The sequence below is a fragment of the Molothrus ater genome, chromosome 15 (assembly GCF_012460135.2).
Source record: "Molothrus ater isolate BHLD 08-10-18 breed brown headed cowbird chromosome 15, BPBGC_Mater_1.1, whole genome shotgun sequence".
NCBI classification, from domain to species: domain Eukaryota; kingdom Metazoa; phylum Chordata; class Aves; order Passeriformes; family Icteridae; genus Molothrus; species Molothrus ater.
Genome location: NC_050492.2, coordinates 18,260,885 through 18,286,594, shown reverse-complemented (window position 1 = coordinate 18,286,594; position 25,710 = coordinate 18,260,885). Strand labels below are relative to the sequence as shown.

The 25,710-nt window shown below is 44.0% G+C and overlaps 1 protein-coding gene across 3 annotated transcripts in view; it reads right to left on the bottom strand.

Annotated features, from left to right (window-relative positions):
- Positions 1-562: 562 nt before the first annotated feature.
- TCERG1 (transcription elongation regulator 1) overlaps positions 563-25,710 on the bottom strand; it is a 29,632-nt gene continuing 4,484 nt past the window's right edge. The window contains exons 5-21 of one of the 3 annotated variants that reach the window (XM_036391578.1): positions 23,522-23,764; positions 19,910-19,972; positions 18,470-18,667; positions 17,112-17,227; positions 15,921-16,009; positions 15,469-15,629; positions 14,619-14,685; positions 14,044-14,179; positions 12,139-12,228; positions 11,296-11,414; positions 9,200-9,350; positions 4,917-5,081; positions 4,035-4,217; positions 3,317-3,496; positions 2,406-2,489; positions 2,049-2,149; positions 563-1,737 (exon numbers count right to left, since the gene is read on the bottom strand). In XM_036391578.1, the coding sequence (XP_036247471.1) occupies positions 1,536-1,737; positions 2,049-2,149; positions 2,406-2,489; positions 3,317-3,496; positions 4,035-4,217; positions 4,917-5,081; positions 9,200-9,350; positions 11,296-11,414; positions 12,139-12,228; positions 14,044-14,179; positions 14,619-14,685; positions 15,469-15,629; positions 15,921-16,009; positions 17,112-17,227; positions 18,470-18,667; positions 19,910-19,972; positions 23,522-23,764 (2,348 nt within the window). In that variant the 3' untranslated portion in view covers positions 563-1,535. The remainder of the gene's footprint in view (positions 1,738-2,048; positions 2,150-2,405; positions 2,490-3,316; positions 3,497-4,034; positions 4,218-4,916; positions 5,082-9,199; positions 9,351-11,295; positions 11,415-12,138; positions 12,229-14,043; positions 14,180-14,618; positions 14,686-15,468; positions 15,630-15,920; positions 16,010-17,111; positions 17,228-18,469; positions 18,668-19,909; positions 19,973-23,521; positions 23,765-25,710) is intronic. The other 2 variants (XM_036391579.1, XM_036391580.1) reach the window with 2 other exon arrangements.

Sequence of the window (25,710 nt, the reverse complement as noted above, 5' to 3'; positions counted from 1 at the left end):
AAACTGGGGACTCTGCCTAAGGGCTGCCAGGGGGACCAGCTCCATGGTCCACCAGCAGCACCCCCAGCCAGGAGCCCTGCATCTGGGCATGATCGTTTTAAATCCCCAGAATAAGCAAATAAAAAAATTTTTATGAACATCTGGTCTCCATAAACCAGATCAATTAAAATTAATAGCCATCTTATTTAATGAACAAGTTCATGATATTCTAAACCAGCCATAACAAACACATGGCTTCCCACTGGGCTGTGTTGAGCAAGAGGACCCCTCTCTCTTGATGCTCAGCCTGCAAGTCGTGGCCCTGGCCACCACCACCAACTGCTGACAAGAAATCACTTGTCAGGATGAGGGAAGAAGGGACTTCTTCCCCAGCCCTCATCCAAAAGCAAGAGACGTGTAAACACAACCAGCAGAAAGAAACCAGCTCTGCAAGCATTGCCAGACAAAAGAGCTGAACTGCAAAATCATTCTGCTCACCCCCCTGGCCCACATGCTGACCCACACTGCTCAGTGCCACAGGCCCTGTTCTGCCCAGCACAGCCAAGAATGTAGGCAGTAGCACTTCAGTCATTTGCTTTACTCAGAAATTCACAAGTCCAACAAAATCCAACACAAATTGGGATTAGGCCTGTACAATCCATATATAAAAAGGGTTGGTTTATTGTAGTTCAAATACATAAACTGAACAATCCCAACATTTCAAAATTAAACTTTAGAAACACAAGTTTAACATTCAAAACAGGAGTATAGTTTACAAGAATTGCCCAGAGGGGGTATGCACAGTCTAATCCAGAAGTATGTAAAGATCACTTTATTGTAAATAAAAATGTGTTTATACAACCGTCCTGGCCTGCTCGGTCACCTCTGGGATTTCCAGCTTCGAGCAAAGCTCATTAGACAGAACCTCACTTGGGCAGAGCAACCTGACTGCTGCAAATCGATGGCTGGGGGCAGGAACAGAGCAGCCTGTGAATAAACCTGGTTTGGTCTCCAAGTCCCCCGCTCTCCACTCAGCTCTAACCCTGCCTCTAACAGATTTAGTTCCATTCCCAAGGGTGGAAGCAGAGAACTGGGACTGGTGTTCCCAGAGTGGGCTGTCAGTGATCAGCAATGTGAGCGTGTCACCTCCTCCTGCCCGGGCTGCGGGCACCAGGAGCAGCTGGTGGCACACGCGTAGGACACGCTCAAACCGCAACAGCGTCACCCTTGGGGCTCACACGGAGGACACTGCTGAGAGAAAAGCCCAGGTACCAGACTCACACCTCACAAACACGCCACTCTGAGAGCCACAGCCACCAGACAGCCCACACCTTGGGATTTGTCACTCATGCTCCAATTAACTCATAAATATCTTTAATGTGAGTTTTTGTCGTTGGTGGTTTTCCCCCCAGAGATCATTCTACGTTCACTAAAGCTGCTTCTGCCTCTGCTCCTCAGATGTTTGAATATATTCACGCAATGGATGTGTGTAACCTGACGGATGGCTCATGCAAGCGTTTGAGTTACCAGACACCCGTGATGAGGAGCACTCGCTGCTATTTGGTGGTTCTGCGCGTGGGCTCGGAGGCGGTGGGCGGCGGGGGCGGCCCGCGCCGGTCCAGGTCATCCACGTAGGACACGATCAGCTTGCGCCGCTCCTCGGGCACGCAGTCCAGCACCAGGTACCGCTTGTCGTTCTGCAGGATCTTCTCCACGTCCTTCAGGTGCTGATCTGACTCCTGGATCAGCTTTTTGGATCTGAAAGCAAGGGTGAGAACAGCACTGCAGTGGGGTGCAGCTGCCCCACCGACAGGCCAGCCGGGGAGGCTGCAGGGCTGGGCCATCCTCCGAGCAAGAAGGGTGTCACACCAGCTGGGGACTGGGCACCTAACAGTGCTCTGGGCACAGAACACACAGGCTCCTTGCCTACACTGGTGCTGTGTTAATTAAGCACCATTAAAGATTTCAGCAACAGACATCAACTAGGAAAAAACAGACATCAGTTTGCTGCTGTTTGGATGGCAAAGCAGAATAAAAGCCACATCCTGCACCAGCATGGCAGTCCCCACCTGTAAGTGATGAATTTGGTCTCTTTGAGCAGCGTCCGGAAGTCGGCTTTGGCAGTGATGTATTTGTCTCGGATGTACTCCTCAAACTCCCTCTGCTTTTTCTGAAAGACCAAAGACAAACACAAATCACTGGGTGCAGCTCCAGTACTTCCTGCAACTGAATACACTGAACACCAGCAGTAATTACATGTTAATTATACTTTTCCTTACCTTCTACAGTTTTAATCTTTTAAAAATCATATTTAACTACTAACACCTGTGTCCACACAGAGCTGAACCCACTGCAGCAGCCACCAAGTCACTTCTCTCTGCCCTGCACCAGACTGGAAGTTGGCAAGAGCAATGCAAACCACTCACCCTGTCGCTCGAAGAGAACTTAATACACCTTGGATCTTCTTTAATGATTTTTTTCACTTCCTTCCATGTTGATGTTAAGGTTATCTTTCAAAAGAAGCAAAAACAGTTAAATTAAAAGTAAATTAGACTCTATGAATAAGGAATGCAAACACTACTAACCTCTGAAGCCTTTAAATATATCCCAAGTCCACTGATGAACTTGCTGGGTTCTCATTACTTATCCTATTACAGTTGTATTTCTAAAACGAGTTGATTTTATATAGCGACTCTTCTTTCATATTTTGAGATGGCATTTTCAGGTCAAGGTCCTCCAAATATCATTTACTTTCCAAAGTCTTTTTCTAGTACATTAAAAATTACCTGCAGAAAGCTTGCCTCTAAACTAAAATAACTAATGCATTAAAAATCACGTTAAAACCTCCAGTTTAAATGAAAGCTGCCTGAAGCTGGCAGAGAACTAAAAAAGAGGAAACCTCACTAAAACCCCAATGCACAGAATCAGGGATGCATTCCACAGCATGAGCAGAGTAAAAGTTCAGGTTCAGCAGGAGAACATCAGAACAGGTGAACTGGGTAAGACCACACTGGTGGCCATAAGGCAAACACCCTGCATATCTGAAGAAGCCAGACAGTGAAGAGTATCAAATAACTCAGTACTGAAGAAATAAAAAGAAGAGGAAAAGATCACAGATTCAAAGTTTATGTGCAAATTAACCGTATTTTCAATCAAAGTAAAACTCCAGATAAACAGATAAGGAAACATAAGGCACAAATTTTGCTATGAAGGAGAAAAGAGAGCAATGAAGCAAAAAGGCCCCGGAAATAAAACCAAACCAATCAGACTGTGGGACAGAAAAACAGAAATTCCAATGGGTTGCAAAGTTGTCAATTTGAACATCAACAGCTCTCACCGCTGAAGTTTCATCCAGAAGTTGCCTGAAATGTTCTCTCTTCTTTTTGGTAAGTGCCTCAATGTGTTCATTAAAGAGCTTCTCCTTCTCCTCTCTCTCGAGCAGGGACCCCGACTCCCATCGGTGATCTTTGCGCAGAGTCCTCCTGGTGTCAGACCAGGACACATCTGAGGAACGCACCTGAGCCAAAGATGACTCGTTTTAAACCAGCTTTTCCACAGTTCACTGATAATTATTATATGCTTATTTTTTTCATCTTGTTTGACGTTAAGGTTGAAATAAAACAGAAACCCTCAGCTTTTAAGAAGAGACTGTAGCAAGTTCCCCACACACACTGAACAGGCAGTGGCAGAAGGAATCCCTCTGCATTGGCTCAGAGCAGATGGAGATGTCCCATTCCCAAAACCAGAAAATCCAAGCACCCTCCTTTCCTTCCTGTAACACACTGTGTTCACCAGAATGCTTGGAAAGGCAGCCCTGGAGATCATTATTTCCAGAGACACCAGGAGCTCTGCAGAGTTTCCAGAGCCCTGTTTCCAGCCTGGAGAGCACCCTCTGCATGAGAGCCCGGAATGCACAGCCTTCTCTTCCAACCAAGGCAAAACTCTTAGTGGGATTTCACCTCTTTGGAGCTGAACTGCAAATGCCCAAAGGCTTTGAGGGGAGCACGCAGCAGCCAAGCCTGCCCTGAGGAGCGAGGCAGCTGCCAGTGCCTCACCATGTCTGAGAGCAGTGCTTTGAAGTTCTGGATGGCCTCCTCCCGCTTGTGCTGCTCCCGCTCGCGGTCGATCTCCTTGGTCTGCTCCGAGCGCGCCTTCTGCACCTCCCGCTCGCGCTCCCGCAGGCTCGCCTCGATGCGCGCCTGCCGCTCCAGCTCCTTCTCCTTCTCAGAATCTAAGTTCTGCAAGTCAGCAACACACTTGTCTCAGGAAAAGCAACACTTCTCATTAGAAAGCGAATTAAAGGGCTATCAAACTAAAGGCAGCTCAGAACAAAAGACTTTCAAGGGATTTGGGTTCTGTGGATTACAAAATTTTGCTTAAAGAGCCACGCTGAAGCATTACAGGGTTTACATGGGGGAGAAACAAATTTGGTCACAGATCAACTATTCCCAGGAGCTGTGTGCAGTGACAGACTCCAAATAAGGGAGGCCAAGGGGATCACTGTTTGTTGGCCCAGTTTTACATTCTCAACCATTAATTGCCTGGAAGAGAAAGGCAGGAATATTGGATTAAGAAAGGAGCAGCACTGAAGGAACAGGGTATGAACACACATCCCTGAAGGAAGCTCAGCTGACAGGGAAAATCACAGCAAGGGAAATGCAGCCCATCCTAGGAAGAAGTAATCAATGTGGTGTCTGTATCTGCTGCAGTTTTACCACCAGTGATTTCACAGGAATCTTTGAGGCATAAGTTCTCCCAGATATCATGTGTGTGCATGCACACAGATCCCACAAACATTCCACCAAGGACAGAACTTCTAAGTTCCAAGCTGCTATTCTGGGGTACTCCTACAGCAGCTCTGGTATGGAATTCTCTTCAGCACAGATCAGCCTGCCCTCAGCACACCCGCAGCCACACTCCCCGTGCTCCCTGCCCACCTTGGCTATTTTCTCAATGTACTGCTTGAACAGGTCCTCCCTCTGTGAGGAGCTGTCCACCGCCTTGTACCGTGGGTCAGTCTCCACTTTGTCCTTCACTTTGCTCCAGCGAGACTGACTATCCAGGTGGTGGTTTGCCAGCAGCTCAAAGAAGTCCATTTTGATCTGTTATACAGACAGAAACAGAAAGACAACACTTGAGAAAGACACTTTAATATTCCACAGTTTGCTCTTATGACAAAAGGAGTCAACTTACCTTCATTAGAGGGATCACATTAACATTACATACCATTGCAATTTAAAGCAATCACCAAAACTCTGAATTTAGTCATAACTGCAGTCCAAATTCACTGTTCCTTGAGACAATTTTGCAAAAGCAGATACATTTAGGTGATCTGCTACATCTAAGATGAACTCTATAAAGAACGATCCACCAATACACTCTTTATTATTTTACTCAAATTTAAGCTTGGTTTTTAGCTTTTATCTATGTCAAATTAACAAGTTACTGATGCTGCATGATAGCATTTTGCCTATCAGTACTCCAGAAGCCATGCAGCTTGAAACAAGGTTCTGGAGGAATCAAGTGCTTATGGATTCATCCTTCAGATGTACAATTAGCAGAGGTAAATGCTTGGATCTCCCAGGAAAGACTGATGTCTTAAGATGGATCTAACCAATAAAGAATTATCCACATATGGTAATTAGGTAAATTATATTTAGGATGGACATGCACATTTACATAAAAGTTTAAAGAAAATGTTTTAGTTTACTTTTTCAGTTGGAAATGGCATGTCATGTTTCTGTCCGTAGCTACAGCCGCTGCAAGGGCTGGCAGAAGATCCATCAGAGCAGGTTTTATTTCAATACAACCAGCAACATGTTTTCATCCAACCTCCCAGAACCAGCAGCAGTAAGGGCAACAACTGTGCCTTTATTAGATAGCTTGGTTTCTGGGGAAGGTGATCTCCAGCTCCTGCTACACTTTAGCTCTTGGGTCACCATCCACTCCTGGCAGGCTGGCTGGCCTTTCAGCCTCCCCCTCCCACAGCAGAGGCGAGGGGCTGGGGCAAAGGGTTCTGCCTCCACAGCACCCCACACCCTGCCAGGCCACAAACCCAGCACAGCTTTATGGCACATCGATTAAAGGCCCAAAATCCAGGAGGAGGACTGCTGTTACTTGCTACTTATCTCCCCTCCCCATCCCTTAAAAAAGGGAAACCAGGAGAAGCAGTTTAGCTGCAGAACACTGAGGCTCCTCAGGGAAGGGAGCAGATGGACAGAGCAGGCTCCAGCTTGCCAGAGACCTGGCACATCCTTTTCCTCTAAAACATGCTCAGTTACAGAATGCAAGAACGGAATGAAGGTCAGCACCAACGTTCTGCAACCTTGCCCACCAATACTTTTAGTTCTTCAAAATATTAACATATAAACATAAAAGGCTCTATAGGCTTTCTTTACCAGGAGACTAAGACAGTAAAGCAGAGATCAGAAACCAGCCCCTTAGTGCCAGTGGGATGTTGTGCTACAGCTACAGCACTACTGCTTTATCTTAAAGGAGCTCAACAGAATGCTAAGCAAACTGTTTATTCATTCTAAAATTAAGAATGTTGTTTCAAAACATCATAAAACATGCATGCAGTTTCAAAATATGAAGCTTTCTAAGCCATGGCATTTGAAATATCAGTTAGAAACCAAACAGTTCCCAGCTGTTACTACAGAAGTCTCTAAGGTAAGGGTATGGCCAAGCTCTTGCTCAAGTCACCCGTGCGTGTATTGCAGAGGATGAGGTGCCACACTGCCAGGAGCACCGTGGCGCCAGCTGCCACACAAAGCTTCACCTGCGGCCACCAGCAGGGGCTGCAGGAAGATGCTCCTGCGGGAGCTCCAGCGCACCCATGCCCAGCTGTGGGGCTGCCAACAGACCCCTCACCCCCTGAATCCCCCTGGAGCTCCTGCCCAGCTGAGGGGCACTGGGACCAGCTGCAGCCTTGCCAGCTCCCACTGGGCAGGAGACAGGAGGGCACAGCCAATTCCCTCCCAGGAATAACAACGGCACTTCAGGCCTTGGGGCTCTAAAGCAGTTTTCACTTCACTTGGGTGTCCTGTACACAGCACAGGCGTTGCCAGCTCATTTTAAATTTTAAAAAGATGAAAATGTCTCAAATAATTGAGTCTGAAGCATCTCACCAAGGAGCAACGTTTTCAGATGCCAGCTGTGCACGGTGATTTCTGTGTGCCTGCACACAGGGACTGCTCGACCAAGCGGAGTGACCAGAGCTCTGGGCTGGGGCCAGCCGCCAGCACGAGGTGCAGGGCACCTGCAGCCCGACAGCCAGCCAGGCTGTGTCACCAGGACAGCTCACACAGCTCCCCAGGGACACGGCAGAAGGAGCAGCTAGGGCACCCTGATATCCTTAACCCCCTGCTGCTCCTCTCCGCCATCTGAGAAGCATGGGATGGCATGGATTTTACTCACTGAAAATGGGATTTACTCACTGAAATCAGGCACAGGAATAAAACTGGCCATTGGAGAAGCTGGCTGTTCCATCCCCATCCCATAAGCCATAATCAAACACTATATATATAATCTAAAACCCTTACGTTAAAGATTTCTGTAAAGTTGATTCTCCCTAAGTACTTTGGACAGACTGAGAAAGCTTCAGGTTAAATGCCTTAAATTTTCTTTTATGTTTTAAGCACTTTCAAAATCAAAGGAAAATAAGGCTGAAAACATTTCAGGTGTATTTAGAAGTCTTTTTTTGTTTTGGCAGTTAACACATTGCAGGTACAAGTCTCATCACTTCACAAGGAAAAAAACTAAAAAAATGTAAAGTACCGGAACTGCGGGAGGCTAAAGTCACCACACAGAGATACCAATGCTTTCCTCACTAGGGAATCCCATAATATTTGCGTGTCAGTGATTGACAGCTGTCAGACTGAACTGATTGACAGGCCGCACAGCACATAACTGTAAAGTCTATCCACTTGTTATAAAACAGAATACATAAAATGGTTACAAAAGGCTTTTGGAGAAAAAAAAAACATTATTTAAAGCAAACAAATACAATCTCTTCTTTTAACTTTTCAACTTAGAACAATCATGCAACAACAAAACTAGTATTCATTCTTTAAAGTCTTCAACTGCACTATTAAGCTGCAAAAATGCTTTAAAATTCCATATTCACAATTGAACTGCAGTATGTAAATTCTAGTCTTGAACTACATCAGTTCCCCTCTGAAAGCACAATCATTTATGGAAAACAGTAGCAATAAGGCAATGTTTGAGAAAATCAAGTACAGAATCAAATTGTATCAGATCACACAGATTTTAAAAATACACTTCTCAAAGAATGAAACTGTCCCCAAATCTGACCTGTCCCCCAGCATTTCTCTCTCCTGCAAGCATTCCAGGTAGGGAAACCTGCAGTAACTTCACACTACATAATGAAAATAGCAGACTTGCACATGTCCAAAATGATTGGCCTTCAGAGGTGACCTTCTCCACTCTCACACACACAGGGACGTGGCAGTAAGTGGCCCCAGGTTTGGTGGCCCCAGGTTTGGTGGCCCCAGGTTTGGTGGCCCCAGGTTTGGTGACCCCAGGTTTGGTGACCCCAGGTTTTGGTGACCCCGTCTGAAGTCCCGTCCCCACGGGGGAGAGCTGCTCCCCACCACTGGCAGTGCAGGCACGTCACACTGGGTTCATTAATCTCTAAAAGCTGACCTTTAAATCTAATAAGCAGCAGTTTACACATAAGATCTACTTATTCAAAACTTAAGAAGTCCCTCCCTAAGTGCCTGCTTTGAGATGGAAAGGAACTGTTTGAAACTTGAAGAGACTATCCTCAGGGAATTGCAAGTCCTGCCCGCCCCCAGTGAGGGAACAGAGAGGTAATGACCAGCTTTGGGGTTCCAGCCAAACAGGGTAAGACTCCTTTGCCTTTTCATGCATCAAGATAAAAGAACTTAATAAAAAAAAATCAAGCATTACTTCAGTTAAGAGGATAATGTTACTGCTTGGGTGAATTAAAGAAACTAGTGTTTAAGCAAACTCAGCTTCACAGGTAAACACAATTCAGTTCTAAATATTGTAGAAGTTAGTAAACTGCAAACTTGAAATCATTCAGAAAGACCAGGGGGACACTCCTGAAGTGTTTGCCTGTAACAGCTCTAGGAAAGTGCAGGCCTGTGTCTTGGGGAAGGCTCAGGGAAGCCAAGCACTGGCTCTGTCCCATCTCACTCACACCACTCACACTGCTGGAACTCAAGAGTCCCCTTACCTTCTCTCCCCTGGTCTTCGAGTCTTCCTTCTCCTTCTTTCTTGCCGCTGTGATAAACTCATTAAACAAGGCCTCTCGATCTTTCATCTTTTCAATTGCCTTGAACCTCGAGTCTTTAGCATGCTTGGCTGCAAATTCACTAAAAGTAGTTCTGCAACAAAATGGCAAGTGAACTCATTTGGCAGAGCTGTCTGGGCTGTGAGGCAGGTTCAGCAGGGAGGTATTTCCTCTGCTGCAATACATGCCAGAGCACAACTGACAAAAACCCAAAATGCAAATCCTATGGTGTCACTATGGAGCTGCTGGAGCAATGAACTCTATAAAAAGAGTCAGCACTCACACAAGAGGTGTTTGTCAGAGACTTACAAGGGTGGGTTGGTTTGTTCAGATACAGCCACCTGCAGAAGGGGCAGGTGTAGAGAGAGACTACAGCGCAACCAAGGAGAAGAAACGAAAAAAAATCTCAGTTGTCTACAAAACTCTTCTTTTCTTTTCTGTGGGTTAGCAGTTCAGCCACCAGTCTGTCCAGGTATTTCACAGCTGTGAAACTGAAAATCTCAGGTGCATTCACTTGCAGCCAAACCATGCTAAGAGTTCACCAAGAAAGCCAGCCTTTGGCAGGAGTCCCCAGAGAACACTGGCTGTACCAGCTCTTCCCCCTGCAGTGCACATTGCAGAGCCTGAGCTAAAACCAACAGGGCTGAATCCCCTTCAAACACTCTGGGCAGAGGCAGCAACACTGGGCTTTCAACCCCTCATCCCACAGCGTTTCCCTGACCATTCTCTCACCTCCAGGGCCAGATTCCAACCTGTGCAGTAGGTACATTACTGCCACTTACCTCGGAAAAAAATCACTACTGTGCTTTTTCCAAGCTCTGATGCAAATCTGGCCCCAAGAATACGTGAGACACTTATAATCATACGAATGTTTTCATCACAGCATGGAAATAATTAGACTTGGAAAATCCAGCCTACTGTTGCTGTAGGGTAAATTGAAACAAGAAGAGAATTTGGTAGCTTATTCAAAAGGATTAGAAAGTGAATGTACAGCTAGATTGAAGAACAAGAGCTGCTCAAGTGAAGTGGAACACAAACTCTTGAGCATGTTGGACTGAGATGATAAAAAACCAGTCTGGCACTCACAGAAGTACAGCAATATCTTTAGACAAACACTGAAACCAGAAGACAAAGGATAAGATTAAACAAGACAGTATTTCAGCTGGAATTCTCTTTCCCACCCCAGCCCATAATCAGGTAAAGAATCAGTCCCAACACGACATGCTGAAGATATGCTGAAAGCTGAGGATGTTAAAGCTAACATAACTGTTTCTTAAGGCATTTCCATGCCTCCAGCCTTCCAGCCTACTACTGAGTTATTAGTCAGATCTGAAGCAATTCAAAAGTTACCACAGCACCGTCACCAAATTTACAAAATGAGTCACTGAAAAAAACTGAGCTGAAGTGAAACAAATGAGCTGTTATTTCACTGGGAAAGAATTAATGCCAGATGAGCCAAGAGATGCTGAAAGAGGACGGTTTGGAGCTTATCTGGTGACATAAGCATGAATCTCATGACCTCTATGTGCGGAAGCTGTGAAACAAATAATGCCAGCAGTGAAATCTTGAATGTACATTCACTGTCATCCCCTCGCTCTTACTGCTGCCAGTGGTCTGAATGTGAGGGGGTGTAATCAGTGCTCTATTAAAGCAACCAGAACATTTTATCACATCATCATTGACATCGTTTGTAACAAGAAAAACATCCCTCCAGCCCCCTCCAAACCCAAGAAACCTCCCTAGTACTTCTCAAAGACTTATTAAGAAGAAACTGAGTTATTAAAGAAACTTGTGGTGGATCCGAGGAGGTTCTCACAATCCAGGGAGCATGCTGGGTATTTCTTCAACTTGAAATATGTCAATCACAAGTTCTATTTTTTTATGGATTAGGTGAATACAAGCAAACAAAGGAAGATTTCAACAATATCTCATGATTTTTCTCCTCTTTGCCCATTTTGAAAAGATTAATCAACCCAATACCACCCAACACGCTGCATCCTAGTAGAGCTTATGCACATGAACCACAAAGAAACTCCTACCTTGGATTAATCTTTGCTTCTTCCATCATTTTCTTGAAATCCTCCTTGGCCTGCATTATTTTATTTTTCTTCTCCTTGCGCTCTTCCTCTGCTCGGGTTTTCACATACTGATCAAACACCTACAGAAACACCAGTCACCCACAGCAAACACACAAGTGACACACAGAAGCTCTAGGGATAAGGGAGGAAAAGTCCCACTTCTTTCCTTCGCTCTTGTTTCCTTTCCTCTCACCACAGAATCAACACAGAGGAGGCAGAAGTCTTAGAGACACTTTGCATTTCAATATGGAATTGATCCAAGCTGCTGCACATGCAGGGTGCTGTACCTAACACACCATCTGAGACCTGGGAAGAAGTTCCTTACACATTCCAGTTAACATTTTCCTGGGTCCCATGTTTCAGACACTTCCCATGTTCTTGAAGCTTTCCATTTCCCTACATTCACTTGAAGAAAAGCTGCTGAAGTGAGAACTTGCTGAACAATAAAAATGCACTTTAGATTTCCCCCCAAACACTTTTTTAAAAGAAAATAGCTAGATTACTTATTATGCCAATACTTTGACAAGATACTGATGACTCTCACTATTTCATTCAGGTTTCAGCAGTGCTCTGTAGACATACCACTTCCACTGTGTCAGAATATGAGACCTTCCAACCACAGGAAATAAAGCAACTATCAACACTTTCCCTTGCTGGTTTCTTCCATTTCCAGGCAAACCCTAATCATGATAAAAATCCCTTGCAGCACTTATTAGTCTGAAAGGTTTGCAGAAACAAAGACTGAGGATTCAGATAAACCTGTAGTAGCTGTGTCTGGATGGGAAGTGAATTTAACTTTTTTACCTGTTTCCTTTCTTTTGGGTTGAGCAGCAAGTAACGAGGATCAAAAACGATCTTGTGCAGCTCTTTCTCCCATGTTGAAAAGGCAGAGACCTTTAATTAAATGAAGATGAATATACAAACTATACAGAAGTGGTAGAGTTTTCCTTGAAAACACTAAGATGTGAGGAAAAGAGGGAACCAAACTCATCCTGCAGTTCTCATCACTAATAGATGACAGAGGCTGTCATAGAAAGTTTCAACATCAGTTTCCTCTGAAAACTTCTAAAGAATAATACACATTACTGCTGTGTGACCTTAAAAATGTATATTGAAAGAAAGCCTTGAGAAGCTGTGTTCCATAGGCAGCTGGAACCACTTCCATTTTTCAGTTACTATCCAAATTTATATTCAACTAGTTTAATTTATCAAAATTGATTGGCATCAAGTACATTTCTTTAGTTAACTAAAAGCAAAGAGTCTCCCATTTAAGGATAAGTCTGTACAGACTAGAGTGGAAGTCTCAGTAGAACATTTCCAAAACCATTAAGGACATGTCCACTCTATGTGTCCTATTCATCTTCAATGGCAATTTCCACTTATGTAATTACTTAATTTGGGAAAAAAACAGGATGGGGGGGAGGAAATTATCTGTCTTGACTCTGTCATTTCAATTACAAAATCTTTGCTGTAATCGTAAGTTTCTTTGAAATCTGGAGTTTTGTACCAAGACCATTCATTGATCAGAGGAAGGATGAGATAGTTTCTGTACACAAAGTGTCACAGGTTTGGAATTCACCAAGAACTCAGGAGGCTCTGCATGAGCCTCCCTCTCTCCCCTCCTCACACACACACAGACACACACACACACACACAGTTCTGCTCTGAGCCTCCCTCTCTCCCTCACACACACACACACACACACACAGAGTTCTGCTCTGAGCCTCCCTCTCTCCCCTCCTCACACACACACACACAGTTCTGCTCTGAGCCTCCCTCTCTCCCTCACACACACACACACAGTTCTGCTCTGAGCCTCCCTCTCTCCCCTCCTCACACACACAGAGTTCTGCTCTGAGCCTCCCTCTCTCCCTCACACACACACACACAGAGTTCTGCTCTGAGCCTCCCTCTCTCCCTCACACACACACACACACAGAGTTCTGCTCTGAGCCTCCCTCTCTCCCTCACACACACACACACAGAGTTCTGCTCTGAGCCTCCCTCTCTCCCTCACACACACACACACAGAGTTCTGCTCTGAGCCTCCCTCTCTCCCTCACACACACACACAGAGTTCTGCTCTGAGCCTCCCTCTCTCCCTCCTCACACACACACACACAGTTCTGCTCTGAGCCTCCCTCTCTCCCTCACACACACACACAGTTCTGCTCTGAGCCTCCCTCTCTCCCTCACACACACACACACACAGTTCTGCTCTGAGCCTCCCTCTCTCCCTCACACACACACACAGAGTTCTGCTCTGAGCCTCCCTCTCTCCCTCACACACACACACAGAGTTCTGCTCTGAGCCTCCCTCTCTCCCTCCTCACACACACACACACACAGTTCTGCTCTGAGCCTCCCTCTCTCCCTCACACACACACACAGAGTTCTGCTCTGAGCCTCCCTCTCTCCCTCCTCACACACACAGAGTTCTGCTCTGAGCCTCCCTCTCTCCCTCACACACACACACACACAGTTCTGCTCTGAGCCTCCCTCTCTCCCTCCTCACACACACACACACAGAGTTCTGCTCTGAGCCTTCCTCTCTCCCTCACACACACACACAGAGTTCTGCTCTGAGCCTCCCTCTCTCCCTCCTCACACACACAGAGTTCTGCTCTGAGCCTCCCTCTCTCCCTCACACACACACACAGTTCTGCTCTGAGCCTCCCTCTCTCCCTCACACACACACAGGTTGCTGACCCCTCTTTCCAGCAGCATGTCCTTGAACTGCTTCATCCGAGCCTCCAGCGGGACGATGGCTCTCTCTCGAGCAGCTTTGATCTCAGCCTCCATAGCAGCCTCCTTCTCAGAATCAATGTCTTTGATATCATCTTTCCTGAAAAAAACCAAAAGGTGTGAGTTGAGAAGTAAAATGTCAGCCCTAAAGGTCAGAACCTGAACCACACCAGGACAGGGCAGATATCACTGACCATACCAGAAGAACAGGCTTGTAATCCACGAAAGCCATTCTCAGAGGTGGACATGAATAGTTTCACACCCAGAGCTCAGGAGCCAAGGTATTCCAAGTAACTTAAGTGCCATTTCCATTTCAAATGACTTCCAAAACATACGCTATTTACTCTCTGCACAGGTTTCAGCTATCTCAGGAAAATATCAAATACCTGATCTGCTGAGCAGCAGAAAGCTGATGACTCTTTTCACCAACCCTCTCCATTCCAATTATACTCTGCTGGACACAACATACATGGCTCAAGTAACAAACTTCAGTTATTTTACCACACAGATCACTTGGTATCGAAAAAGCAAAAACTTACTTGCGCTTTTTTATTTTAATAGGCTCATCTTCATTTGCTTCCTCTGCAGCTTCGTGCTCTTCTCTAACTGTAACAGATTTCAGTAAGACTTTAAGTTTTATATTGATGAAAATTTTTATACTCATGAGTGAAACCTCATGCACAAACCAAGGACAACATGTGCAGCAATTGTGTTCTGACAAAGGGAGAAGACACACGGTTCTCAGTCACTGTCAGAGTCACACTATGGGCATTTGGGGACAGGACCAGTGGACTTTAGCCAACTTGAAATTTAAAATTACAAACACTGAGCTCTTATTTTTAGGGGAAAACAACTCGGGCTTAACAGTCTAATGAAGCACACTTGGATCTACCTGATTACCTGCACTTTGCTCTCCTCCAACTACAAAGCCAACATGTCATGCCAGGACCATTTCCTAGAACTCAGGCCAGAGAGAAATCTCATCTCAGCAGCCTTTTGAATGTTCTCTCTCAGCAGCTATTTCCAAACTCTTTTCCAACTGATAATCTCAAAGTTAACTCATCTTCTGTAAGAGCCCATTCGTACATTATGATTATTCTTTTCTTGTCTCTTTCTTATAAAACAAACACAATCCCTTTTTTTTGGTCAATAAAAACTGTGGGGTTTTTCAACCTGTTGGCATTTAGCAAAACAATTAACCTTGTTAGTATCTACTTTCTTCAACAGGCTATCTTTTCCCAAAAAGACTCCACAATCTGCATTTCACATTTATACACCTTTTCAGTAGATCTTTATGTTTCTGTCACTTATTTAAACTTTACAAGCTTTGGAAAGCAAAGTATTAAGTTGCATTTACGCTTCCTAAGAAGGCAATAAGACTGCTCTTACTAAGCTTTTTTCCTTCGTCCATTCCCTTTTTGTGAGGAGGCTCTTGGATGATTTTGTCCACATCAGCTCTTCCGATGAGGTCGTCGGGTCGGTCCCACATGGACAGCCGTGTGGTGGGGTTGTAGAAGAACACACGTTCATCACCAGTCCACACCACACACCTGGGGATGGAAGGAAGGCTTGGATTACCCTCACCCACTGGGACCTGCTGCATGCTCGCAGCCTGCAGCACCATGGTCACACACACAGACCCAGCTTCCACTGAGTGCACAGCTGCCAGACATTCCTGCTGCCCAGCTCTGACCCTGAACTGCTGCTTTTCTCTGCTGCCAGATTTGAAAATGCAGTGACTGGATTTGAAGCTGAGATATTAAAAATGCAGCACACTAAGAACACGCTCTCCACACACTGTAACCTGCTCCAACTCCCCAGCAACAGCAGCAGTTACCTACCACGGGGTGCCCGGAATGGGGGTGGTGGCCACTGGCTTGGCCTTCTGAGCTGCCTTCTCTTCCTCTGTCATTTCTTCCTCTTTTGGCTCCTCAAGGAAAAAACAGGTTTGAGGATCGGGCAATGCCAGCTGGCTAATTATTTATTACACAGTAACCAACTTGTTTTACTGAAACCATGCTGACGAGCAGCTTACAATGACACTTCATCCATGCCTAGAACAGAAGCACTGGAACTGCAACAGCAGCTGCTATTCCAAAAATCTACACTCCAAAACCTCCAAGCATTTAATTAACTTTTGACTTTGACAAAACCTTACTTAAATACTTTCCTAGATCTGTATGAATCCTGGAAATCTAGCAGGGCCTGGATACAGGTGTAAGGGTGCATTTTCTGACAAAGGAATTTTCATTTATTCATAAAATTTGTTTGTTTGATAATGAGACACACAGTAGGAAACAGTGAAAACCTGAAATAACCTCTGTAGCAGAAATCAGCAAACTGGTAACTACCTCAGAAATAAACAGGGTGGCTTGGCAGCAAAATCCAGTAACTGAATTCTGTGGTTTTGCCTATTAAACTACATTGAAGTTCACAGAAATCAGGATAAAAGCTTTAATTTTATTTAAACACCCTTTAGTATCCTCAAAAACTATGCTGTTTAGCACAGCAATATGCCTCCAAAAGGAAAAGTTACTTTTGTTTACTGGAAACACTACAGCCCTTTCTAGGACACGTGCTCCTAACAGCCTAAACTTAGCAGTTACAGCACAGGGTGAACATGTGAGCTTTGTGTCAAACTGCTAAAAATAATGAAGCAAAGAAATAGAGAAAAAAACGATTCAATATTAAGTATTTCAAACATTCAGGACAAGTTCCATTTTCTGAGTACCACAAAATCAGTCAGAGAACACCACACCTTGTGTAAAAAGCTAACCTCTCTCCCATGCTCTTACTAACTTCTTAACTGACATATTATGTATGTTTCTTTTGAAAGTCCTTTTCTCCTTACATAAAAACATTAACAAAAGAAAGAAAGATCTGAATCCAAAAATGGAGGCTTTCAAATCCCCTCAGGAATTTAAGAACTTGAATTAGTAACCATGGCTCCTGACAACCTGCCTGGGCTAAGATGCAGCCACAGCTGAGAGATGTGAGACTTCAAACTGGCTTTTGGGTTCAAGGCCTTTTACCTCCTTTATCAGTTCTTTTATAGGTTCTTCTTTAGACTCTTCTTCTTCTGTCTCCATTGGTAAAGGCTCCTCTGAGGGCTCTTTAATTGGCTCTTTGACCTTCTCCTCCATTTTTTCTAAATAAAGGTAAGAATCTTCTTGAGTATTAAGCAACAACTATAGAACCATGACAATTTTCTTTTTATCGGTATAATTTTCCAAATACAATACAAACCCAAAGCCTCTTTTCAGTATATTCTCACCACTTTCTGTCTCTTTTGGGCTTTACAGTGTCTGCTTGTGAAGTTGTAGTTATCTCCTGTGCCAAGATACTACTTGGTACTGGAAAATGAAATATCATGATGCAGCTATTACACTAAAAGGCTGGCTAGAGGCTACTAACAGAAATGCTAAACCAATAATAATTCTCAACCAACAGTGAACACTGAAGACCACTTTCACATTTTAAATGCTGTGGACAAAAACAAATAAATATCAATGCAGAACCACCCGGGAATTTCTCTGCACACAGTTTTTTAATTTACAAAAAGTATAGAACATATTCTCTCAGCAAAATTAGTATTTGCTGTCTCAGATACTGTCATCTCAGTAAAAAGACCTACTATTTAACCTGATTCATTAGGAAGATGGGCATTAATTGAACCAGCAGTGTAAGTGTCCTGCATTTGTCTAAACAAAGACTTCTTGTAACTAAAAATTCAGGAGACAATAAAAGGCACAACTGTTTGGATTTGCTTTCTTAAAACACTTTATGAACATAGTAAGAGCCACAGGACTTTTCCCCCTTCCTCCTTATTTATTATACAAGAGCAATTGTATCCACCCATGGATCTAACGTGCATTTACATGAACACAATGTAGAGATGTGGACAGGGGGAGGTGACATTATTTTACTTCATACTCCAAATCTATTTATACTTTATCTTTACATACTTTATTTATATTTAGTTTTTCAAGATCTGAAATTCAGCACAATGATCTTCATTTTGTCCTAGTCTACAGCCCTTGGTACGACTGACTTTTCCCCTCAATTCCCCTCACTTTCTGTCTGCAACTGGAACCTTCTCCAGCATGTGTGCAGGGGAGGTACTCACTTTCTGCTGGCACAGGAACACGCACTGGCCCTAGGCACAAGATCTGGGAGCAACTCTAGAACCAAACACTCCCACAGTACAGTGGGAAACATGCTGCAACTTTCAGACTGAAGACCAACTCTTATGGATCCTTATAATCAGAACTCCAAAGTGTTCTCAAGGGAGATCAGGGATTAGACATACACCGCTCACACTTTCCAACACAACCACTGGCGGTCTGAGCCACGCTCCCAGTACAAAGCTTAGTAAAATCACCCAAAGTACCTTTCTCCTTCAGCTCTTGGGGTTTTTCCCACGTGGACTCCAGAGTCCTGTTGTTGTAGTAGTAGGTCTTCCCATCTGCTGTCTTGTACTCTGTCCACTCGGAGACGGCGGCTCCGGCCAGGGAGGCGGGGGAGGCGGCGATGGCCACCTGCGGGTGGATCATGGGCACGATGGGCGGCGCCATGCCCGGCAGCACTCCTGGGCGGGGAAAAGGAACAAGGAAGGGGACAGTGAGTGGCCATGCAGGGCCTAAGCACCAACACCTAGCACGGTACTGACTTAACTCACAAATATCCAACCCAGAGAATGAAACAGAAGGACTGGTTTCAAAATTAAATTGGAAAGCAAGGCATTGTTACCAAATTTCTTTCCCGTGTTCTGCAATCAGTAATGCCCACTCCCAGGCAAATTGGATTTTAATTAATTTGTTTAATTTTGCAAAGCACAACGCTTGTTAGCTTTTAGGCATTTATTCTATTATTTTAAAATAAGGTTCTCTATTTATTAGAAAAGTCTTTATCAGATGCCTGCAGCAAATAATTGGGGTTAAGTGTACTCCACAGCTTAATTATGCTGCCGGTGTACAAGATATTCCTATTGCTCTTAAAAAAGGCAAGAGTGGATTGAATTTGAGCCATAGAACATAGAACAGAACTCTGATAAATCTTAAATACTGGCATTAATTCATAGCCTTGGATAAAACCTGATGAGAATGAAACACTATCAGATTGTTGGGTTTGTTTAATACTGGAAACTGATTGAAAAAAAAAAAACCATTTTATTGAAATCCTAAAGCAAAATGGCAAGTAAATATCCAAAGATAAGAAAGCCAGAATGCTGCAGTGTCCTATTATCTCTCTACTCATCCCAACAAACTGAGGATAATGAATAGATTTGAAATGGCAAGTTCTAGAACAACCAATTGGATAGGATTGGAACTTCAAGATCATAAATTTGAGCCTTTAACACTGAGGAAGTCTCACTTTAAATAACGGAAATCACACATTGCACACTGCCGTAACGTGTTCTCAGTGAGTGAGTATTTGTAAATCCACAATTGAAATATGAAAGTTCACACTCAGACACACAGACACGCACACAACATGCGAGCACAGCCAGCCACTGCACATGTGGAGCAGGAAAACAAAAATTCACACAAGAAACTAGGAACTAAGTATGGGCATGAGAGTCACAGTCATTACAGAACTCAATGGTTACAGAAAACTGTATGGGAGTTTGGGTACAGAATAAGCTGACACTAACAGTTATTTGGGGAAGTTATCTCCTGACCAAATACGATATTTCATTTATACTGGTTTTGAAAATAAAGTATATGTAATCATTGAAGTGGGGAAGCAAATAAAGAAATAAAAGAAACAACCACATTCACTACCATGCCAACTTACAGACAAAACGAACTAGGATGGGTTTGGAAATTACCGGTCTTGGTGGTAGCGACTGTCTTTACATACGGGCAGCTGACTATTTGCATCATTGCTACACCTGCAAAACGGATAGGAAGCATGTTGGAAAGCTGCCATGGGACGTCAGCTACCACGGGCTGCTACGGACTGACTTCCTGCCACAATTTGGAATGCCATTTGCAGCTGGCAGAGGAGAAGCCTTCCAGCAAGATAATGGGAATTACTTTTGCTTCAACGTTTTATGCCAGATCAAATATAAAACTAATTTTAACCTGCAGCAACAGTCTCTGCCTATGTTAAACCAGCTGCTTAGCAAGTTATTGGGATGTCATTAAAAAGAAAAAATGTATTTCGGTGAAGACTCAGGGGTTTAAGTTCATCCAAGGGGGAATGCGGCTCCCCTTGTAGGGCAGCACCACAAGAAAATATCCCACAATGGGGCTGCTTCCACAGGCAGCCTCTGCTGGGACAGACCTGTGGGGAGCAGCAGCACAACAAAACGGGCTTTGAGGTTCCCAGTCTGCTGCTGAGTTAAGAGAGCAGAGTAAGGGTAGAAGGACAGGTCTGAACTAGTCAGAGCAGCAAAGCAGGGCAGGCTGGACAGCCAAGTGCAACCCAGGGGGAAAGCTGAGGGTAGGAGGGTCACTGCATCGAGGCTGGAGGTGAAAGAGAGGGAGTAAAAGAAATCAAAGCAATGAAGCTGCAGACAGAGGTACACAGAGCTGCACTAGGTCAGGGACATTTCCTTTATTTTTCATTATCAAGAATGGCATGAGCTGAAAATGCTTTAAAAGCCAAAACTTGCCCTGAAAGAGGTGGCACCATGCACTGGTCTGCTCTCCAGCTCTCCAGCTGAGTTAGAAATGGCACAAAAAGGCACAAAAAGGCAAGCAGCTCATCCTCTTTGATCAGATCAAAATCAGTGGGAAATCAGACAAGGCCGAGGGGAATGCATTTCCAAAACCTCCATTTTGGGTGTAGAAGGCAACTGTAGAAGTGCTCTCTGGCTGGTCCAGTCTGGATGCTCAGAAACTGAAACACTTCCCTTCAAAAGTTCAAATTCATCATGTGAGGTGGGAAATGCTCCAGTGGAAAGTGAAATTAAACCCCTGTTTAAACCAAAGTAGTCTCTGGATTTGGTCATTAGAGATCTAGTATGCAGAGCATACACAAATACTGCCAATTATTTGAAAATAAATTTGTGAGAAGACAGAATTGTAATGTTTTTAAAAAATAATTTCAATGAGAGAATTGCAACTAGTTTTCTTTTTAAATGTATTGAACTGAGACATGAAAACATCAACTCAAACAGCACTGATTGAAGTGTTTGCCTAAACTGGAAGGGTGGTCATGTTATATACTTGACAATGGACCTGAAAATTCGTTTTGTTAAGGAAGTTACAGCATGTCTCCAACATGAGTCAGTACAAATAACACTATCTGGGGATTGCTGGAGTTAGGGATGCTGCAGCACAGATTAGACTGAGCAAACACCCAAGCTGTTTCTGCTGCCAAGGTCATTCCCAAACATAAAACTGACTTAAAACATAGGAATTGAGAGAAAGCAGACTTACTTTTTAAGATCTGAGATTATGAGATATCACTAACAAACTCTTCCATTTCTCCTTCTTACTACAGTTTAACACAGAGATTAACTTTGAAATCACCTGACATTGGTATTGTTCAGCTCTGTCCCTGTGACTTCAAATCCTTTGGCTGGTATCACACCTGGTGTTGAAAGCCCCAGACATCTACAGCCTAACCTTCACATGACCTTCTGACTTCACCTGATACTGTCTTGAAGTAATTTGACTTCTCTTCTGTTTCTTGTTATTGAAAATATTTTACAGTTTTCCTTTTCTTTTACAGTGCTTAGAAACCATCCCAACCAACTCAAGTCAAAATTAGCTGAAAGAAGCTGACAGCCTTCATTCTGTAACTAAGCAAACTGACAAATCAGACCCACTAGTGGAAGCCAGGTGTCCTTCCTACATGCTATGGGTTCCACCTGCAGCCCAGCTCACAGGAAAAAATGGTCAGAGCAAAGACCGCTTACCAGGGAAGTGCTGAAAAAAAGAATTCTTAAAAATGAGTTTCAGGAGATTGATGTTCCTACTCTGTCTTTGCTCCTGTACTGCATTACTCCCAAAACTTTCTTGGGTGAGAGCTCACAATAAAGCCCAACGTGGGCATACACCCAGAATCTCCATTTCCACTGGCACATTTCTACACTGTCCTGACCATCCCATTTTACCCCACAGGTCACACCTGCATAGATCATATCCCTCACAGTGTGTAAGGGCCCTTTATTCCATGCTGGTCCCTTGCTGGCAAGGTTAGAAATGGCAGTTGAGAGCACTCAGCTGATCATCTTTAAGGCTTAACTGTTTTTATTATTCCTGCAAACCTCATCAATAAACAGACTTCTTTCTCCTAGCCTTTATTCATTTGTTGTTCAGCCTGGAATATCACATTCAGAATAGTATTTGTTTCCTGGTTTAATCCAAAGAGTACTACACTGCAATTTCTTTTTCAGGCCAATACAGATTAAAGTAGCTTTGCCCAGTTATTTTAGAAGACTATTCTAAAAGCAGAGGCAGCTAAAAGCTGGTGCTCTCTTCTAGTCAGCACTTTAACTGCTTTCAGGCTTTTTTCTCTCATCAAAGGAGTGAAGGGCTACTTTTCTGAAGGGTTACTTTTCATCCATGCAATTCAGTGGAGAGGTGAAGGCCTCCCTCCACATCCACTGGGTGGCTGCATGAGGAGGACAGCAGCAAAGCCACCTCACTCAGCTTGTACAGTCAGAAACATGAAGATGCTACTCAGAGCTGCTTCTTTTGTCTTTTCAAATCTGAAACTAACTTGGATCCAATACAACTGCAGTCTCCTACCTCCCTCTGCAAGATCAGTTCCTGGTGTATGCTTAGTGCCTCTGTGCACTGAAACACATCAATTTTGTATCAGAACAGGAACTCAGTGGTATTTGTGCAAATGAAAGATGGTGTGTAAGTGCTAGGTGTCATTAGTGATCTCCTGGGAGGCCTCTGCAACAACTACAGGCTGCGAGTCCAACACTTTGCCAGCCTAAAATTCCTTCCTTATGTATTTAAATATTTCATAAAAATTTAAGCAACTATGATCTATCCAGAAGAAGTGTGCTGCCATCTAAGATTCCTTGTTTATGTTCTTTAAACCTAAAGCCTGTGAATAACAATACACTGGCACCCTAAATGTCTCATTATGGTCCTCAGGTCACACCTTAACACTTGGCATCCTACCCAATGGCTGCAGCCTAAGAGAACTGGGAACACCTTATATTACTGGGGTCATGATTTCCATGGCAATTCCTCCTGCTCATCCATGTCCTAGTGAATATTTATGCACAAGAACTTCAGATCTAAATCAAGTAAGTAGAAAAAAATTAAAGCAATATTGCAGCTAGTAAAATATAGTGCTCAAAAATATATGTTCTTTGTTAATTAAAAAGTCTGTCTGCTAACCCTGAATTCTTTCAGAGATACTCTGAGGAGAGGATCCAGGCAAGTTCTGTACACAGTGGACACATGAGTGCAAACAACTGACAACATGGACATGTAGCAGACAAGACAATTACAGTTTGCCAATTTACCTGGAAGTGGAATAGGCATGCCAGGAAGGGGGACACGAAATGGAGGTACCATTACTGGTGGAAAAGCAGGAATTGCTGCAGTTGGTTGAGGTACTGCATGAGGAACTGCAGGAGGCAATGTCTGTGGGACTGGCTGGGGTACAGTCTGCACAGGTGTAGCAGAAGGAGCAGAGGTTGAAACACTGACTGATGGTGTGGCAACTGAAACACCCGAACTCGGGGTCTGGTCTTGTGTGGTAGGTGCTGATAAAAAAACACAAAGAACACCTTGTATCTTAGACACTGCAATATACTGCTGCAAACATACTGGCGCTCTGTTTCCCGGTACACAGCAGCTATGCTCAGATATAAGCAGCAGGAAGACATTCCTGGACAAAAAATACTTTGCCTTCTCTGGAACATTAAATATTCACAAAGAAAGTCAATTTCCAATTTCAATTTGTCCCATTCTTTACACTTAACATGTCTCTACAGCAGAAGCAGGGCTGTATTAAAGGACAAACGCGGGCTGAAATTAGGTTCTATTCTGTTCACAGAAACAGAACATTACAGCAAGTTTCCAATGGCAACAGGCTGTCCTTGTGTTACATGAACACAGGTTCTGCTTTTAACAGCAGCAGCATGTGCATGACAGCAGTCTGCCTTAAACTATGCTGGGCTGCACCCCCAGAGCAGGAAAATAGCAATAAAAATGTGTAAATAAGTAAGGAAAAGGAAAATACTTTTCTTTAAGAGCTGCAAGAACTTTCTTAGTCTTCAGTACCTCCCAGCTGGAAAACACACAACTGGCTTTCAGTTCTATAATCCTTGCAGCATGACTGGTTTCAATTTCAAATTGTTTTAATTGGGAGCAAACAGTCTCACAGCATAGGCCAACAGGAACTTGAGACAAGTCTGCTTAAACTTGCAAACTCACTCTGGAAGATTTGGTGCAGAGGTGAAGGGAAAAAGAAAAAAAAATAAAGAAACCACACCAATTTACAGCCATATTCCAATGGGCACACCGTGCATTTTCTATTACTACCAGAAACATTCCAAACAATATACCAGCATTAGCATATTTAAATAAAGGTTTTTGATAAGCGTTTCAGAGTTCTTAGCAGTGCCTAACATTTAGGGAAACAGAGCAGACAGTCAGTATGTGATTTGTAAGACCTAGGTCAAATCAGTACAAGGCAAGAATGAAGCTCAGCCAGAAGTCCCAGGGTTGTTTTTACAGGTCAAGTCTAAGAGTTATAAAATTATTTCAAATTATAAAATTTCATCACCTAGGCACAGACACCAACAGTAACAGTTCTTGGAAGCAAAGACAAAGTTTAGCAGATAGAACAAGTAGAAGTGGAACAGATTGTCAGCATTCAACATCAGGAAATTCAACTTCAGAGAAGGTGCATAAAGTGCTGCTCCCAAAGCATGACTAGCTGTCCCCAGCCTGCCACTGGGTCAGGAGCTGACACTGACCTCCCACCTGACTTGTTACTCAGCACAACAATTAGAGCAGACCATAGTTCAACACAGCGAATTAACACCATTCGGAGTTACCCTTCAAATTAAACAGAAGCCCTAAAATGCTTTCAGCAATACAAGTTCTCTGCTACTCTAGTGACGTGTCCTCCTTCCAGCTTTAATGAAAGCAGAATTGAAGGGTTACCTAAATTTGACTCCCTTTTACACAGAGATTCTGAGGTTCAGGTTAAATGGCGAGTTCAGTTGACTTGTCTCGCCTGTTACAGGAAAAAGATGAATTCCAGAGGATGCAACTCTACCCCACAGCAGGAGTTGGAACAGCTCACCTCCTGCACACTCTCTGGCCTGGCTCAGTGCACACCTCTGAGCCACTGCAGCTACAATGCCCAATGTGCCAGTGCCAGCACCAATGGTGCCTGTCTGTAGCCCTGCATGCAAGACAGGACATTCTCTGAGCTGCTCCTTGCCCTGCACACCTGGCTCTGGGCACGGGGACTGACCTTGCTCACCGTTTGCTGCTGATACACTCACAGCAAACAGACCCACAGTACTTAACACACACCTCTATCCACATACACTGAGGCACCTGGGCAGCACACAGGTGCCAAAGGGCACTGCAAACCACGCTGGTGTGTGCACAGCCATGCATTTATGTGTATGCTGCATCATTCAGTCCCCTTTCCTTACTTGGAAAACCCCTAGAAGCAAAGGCTCAGTCCATG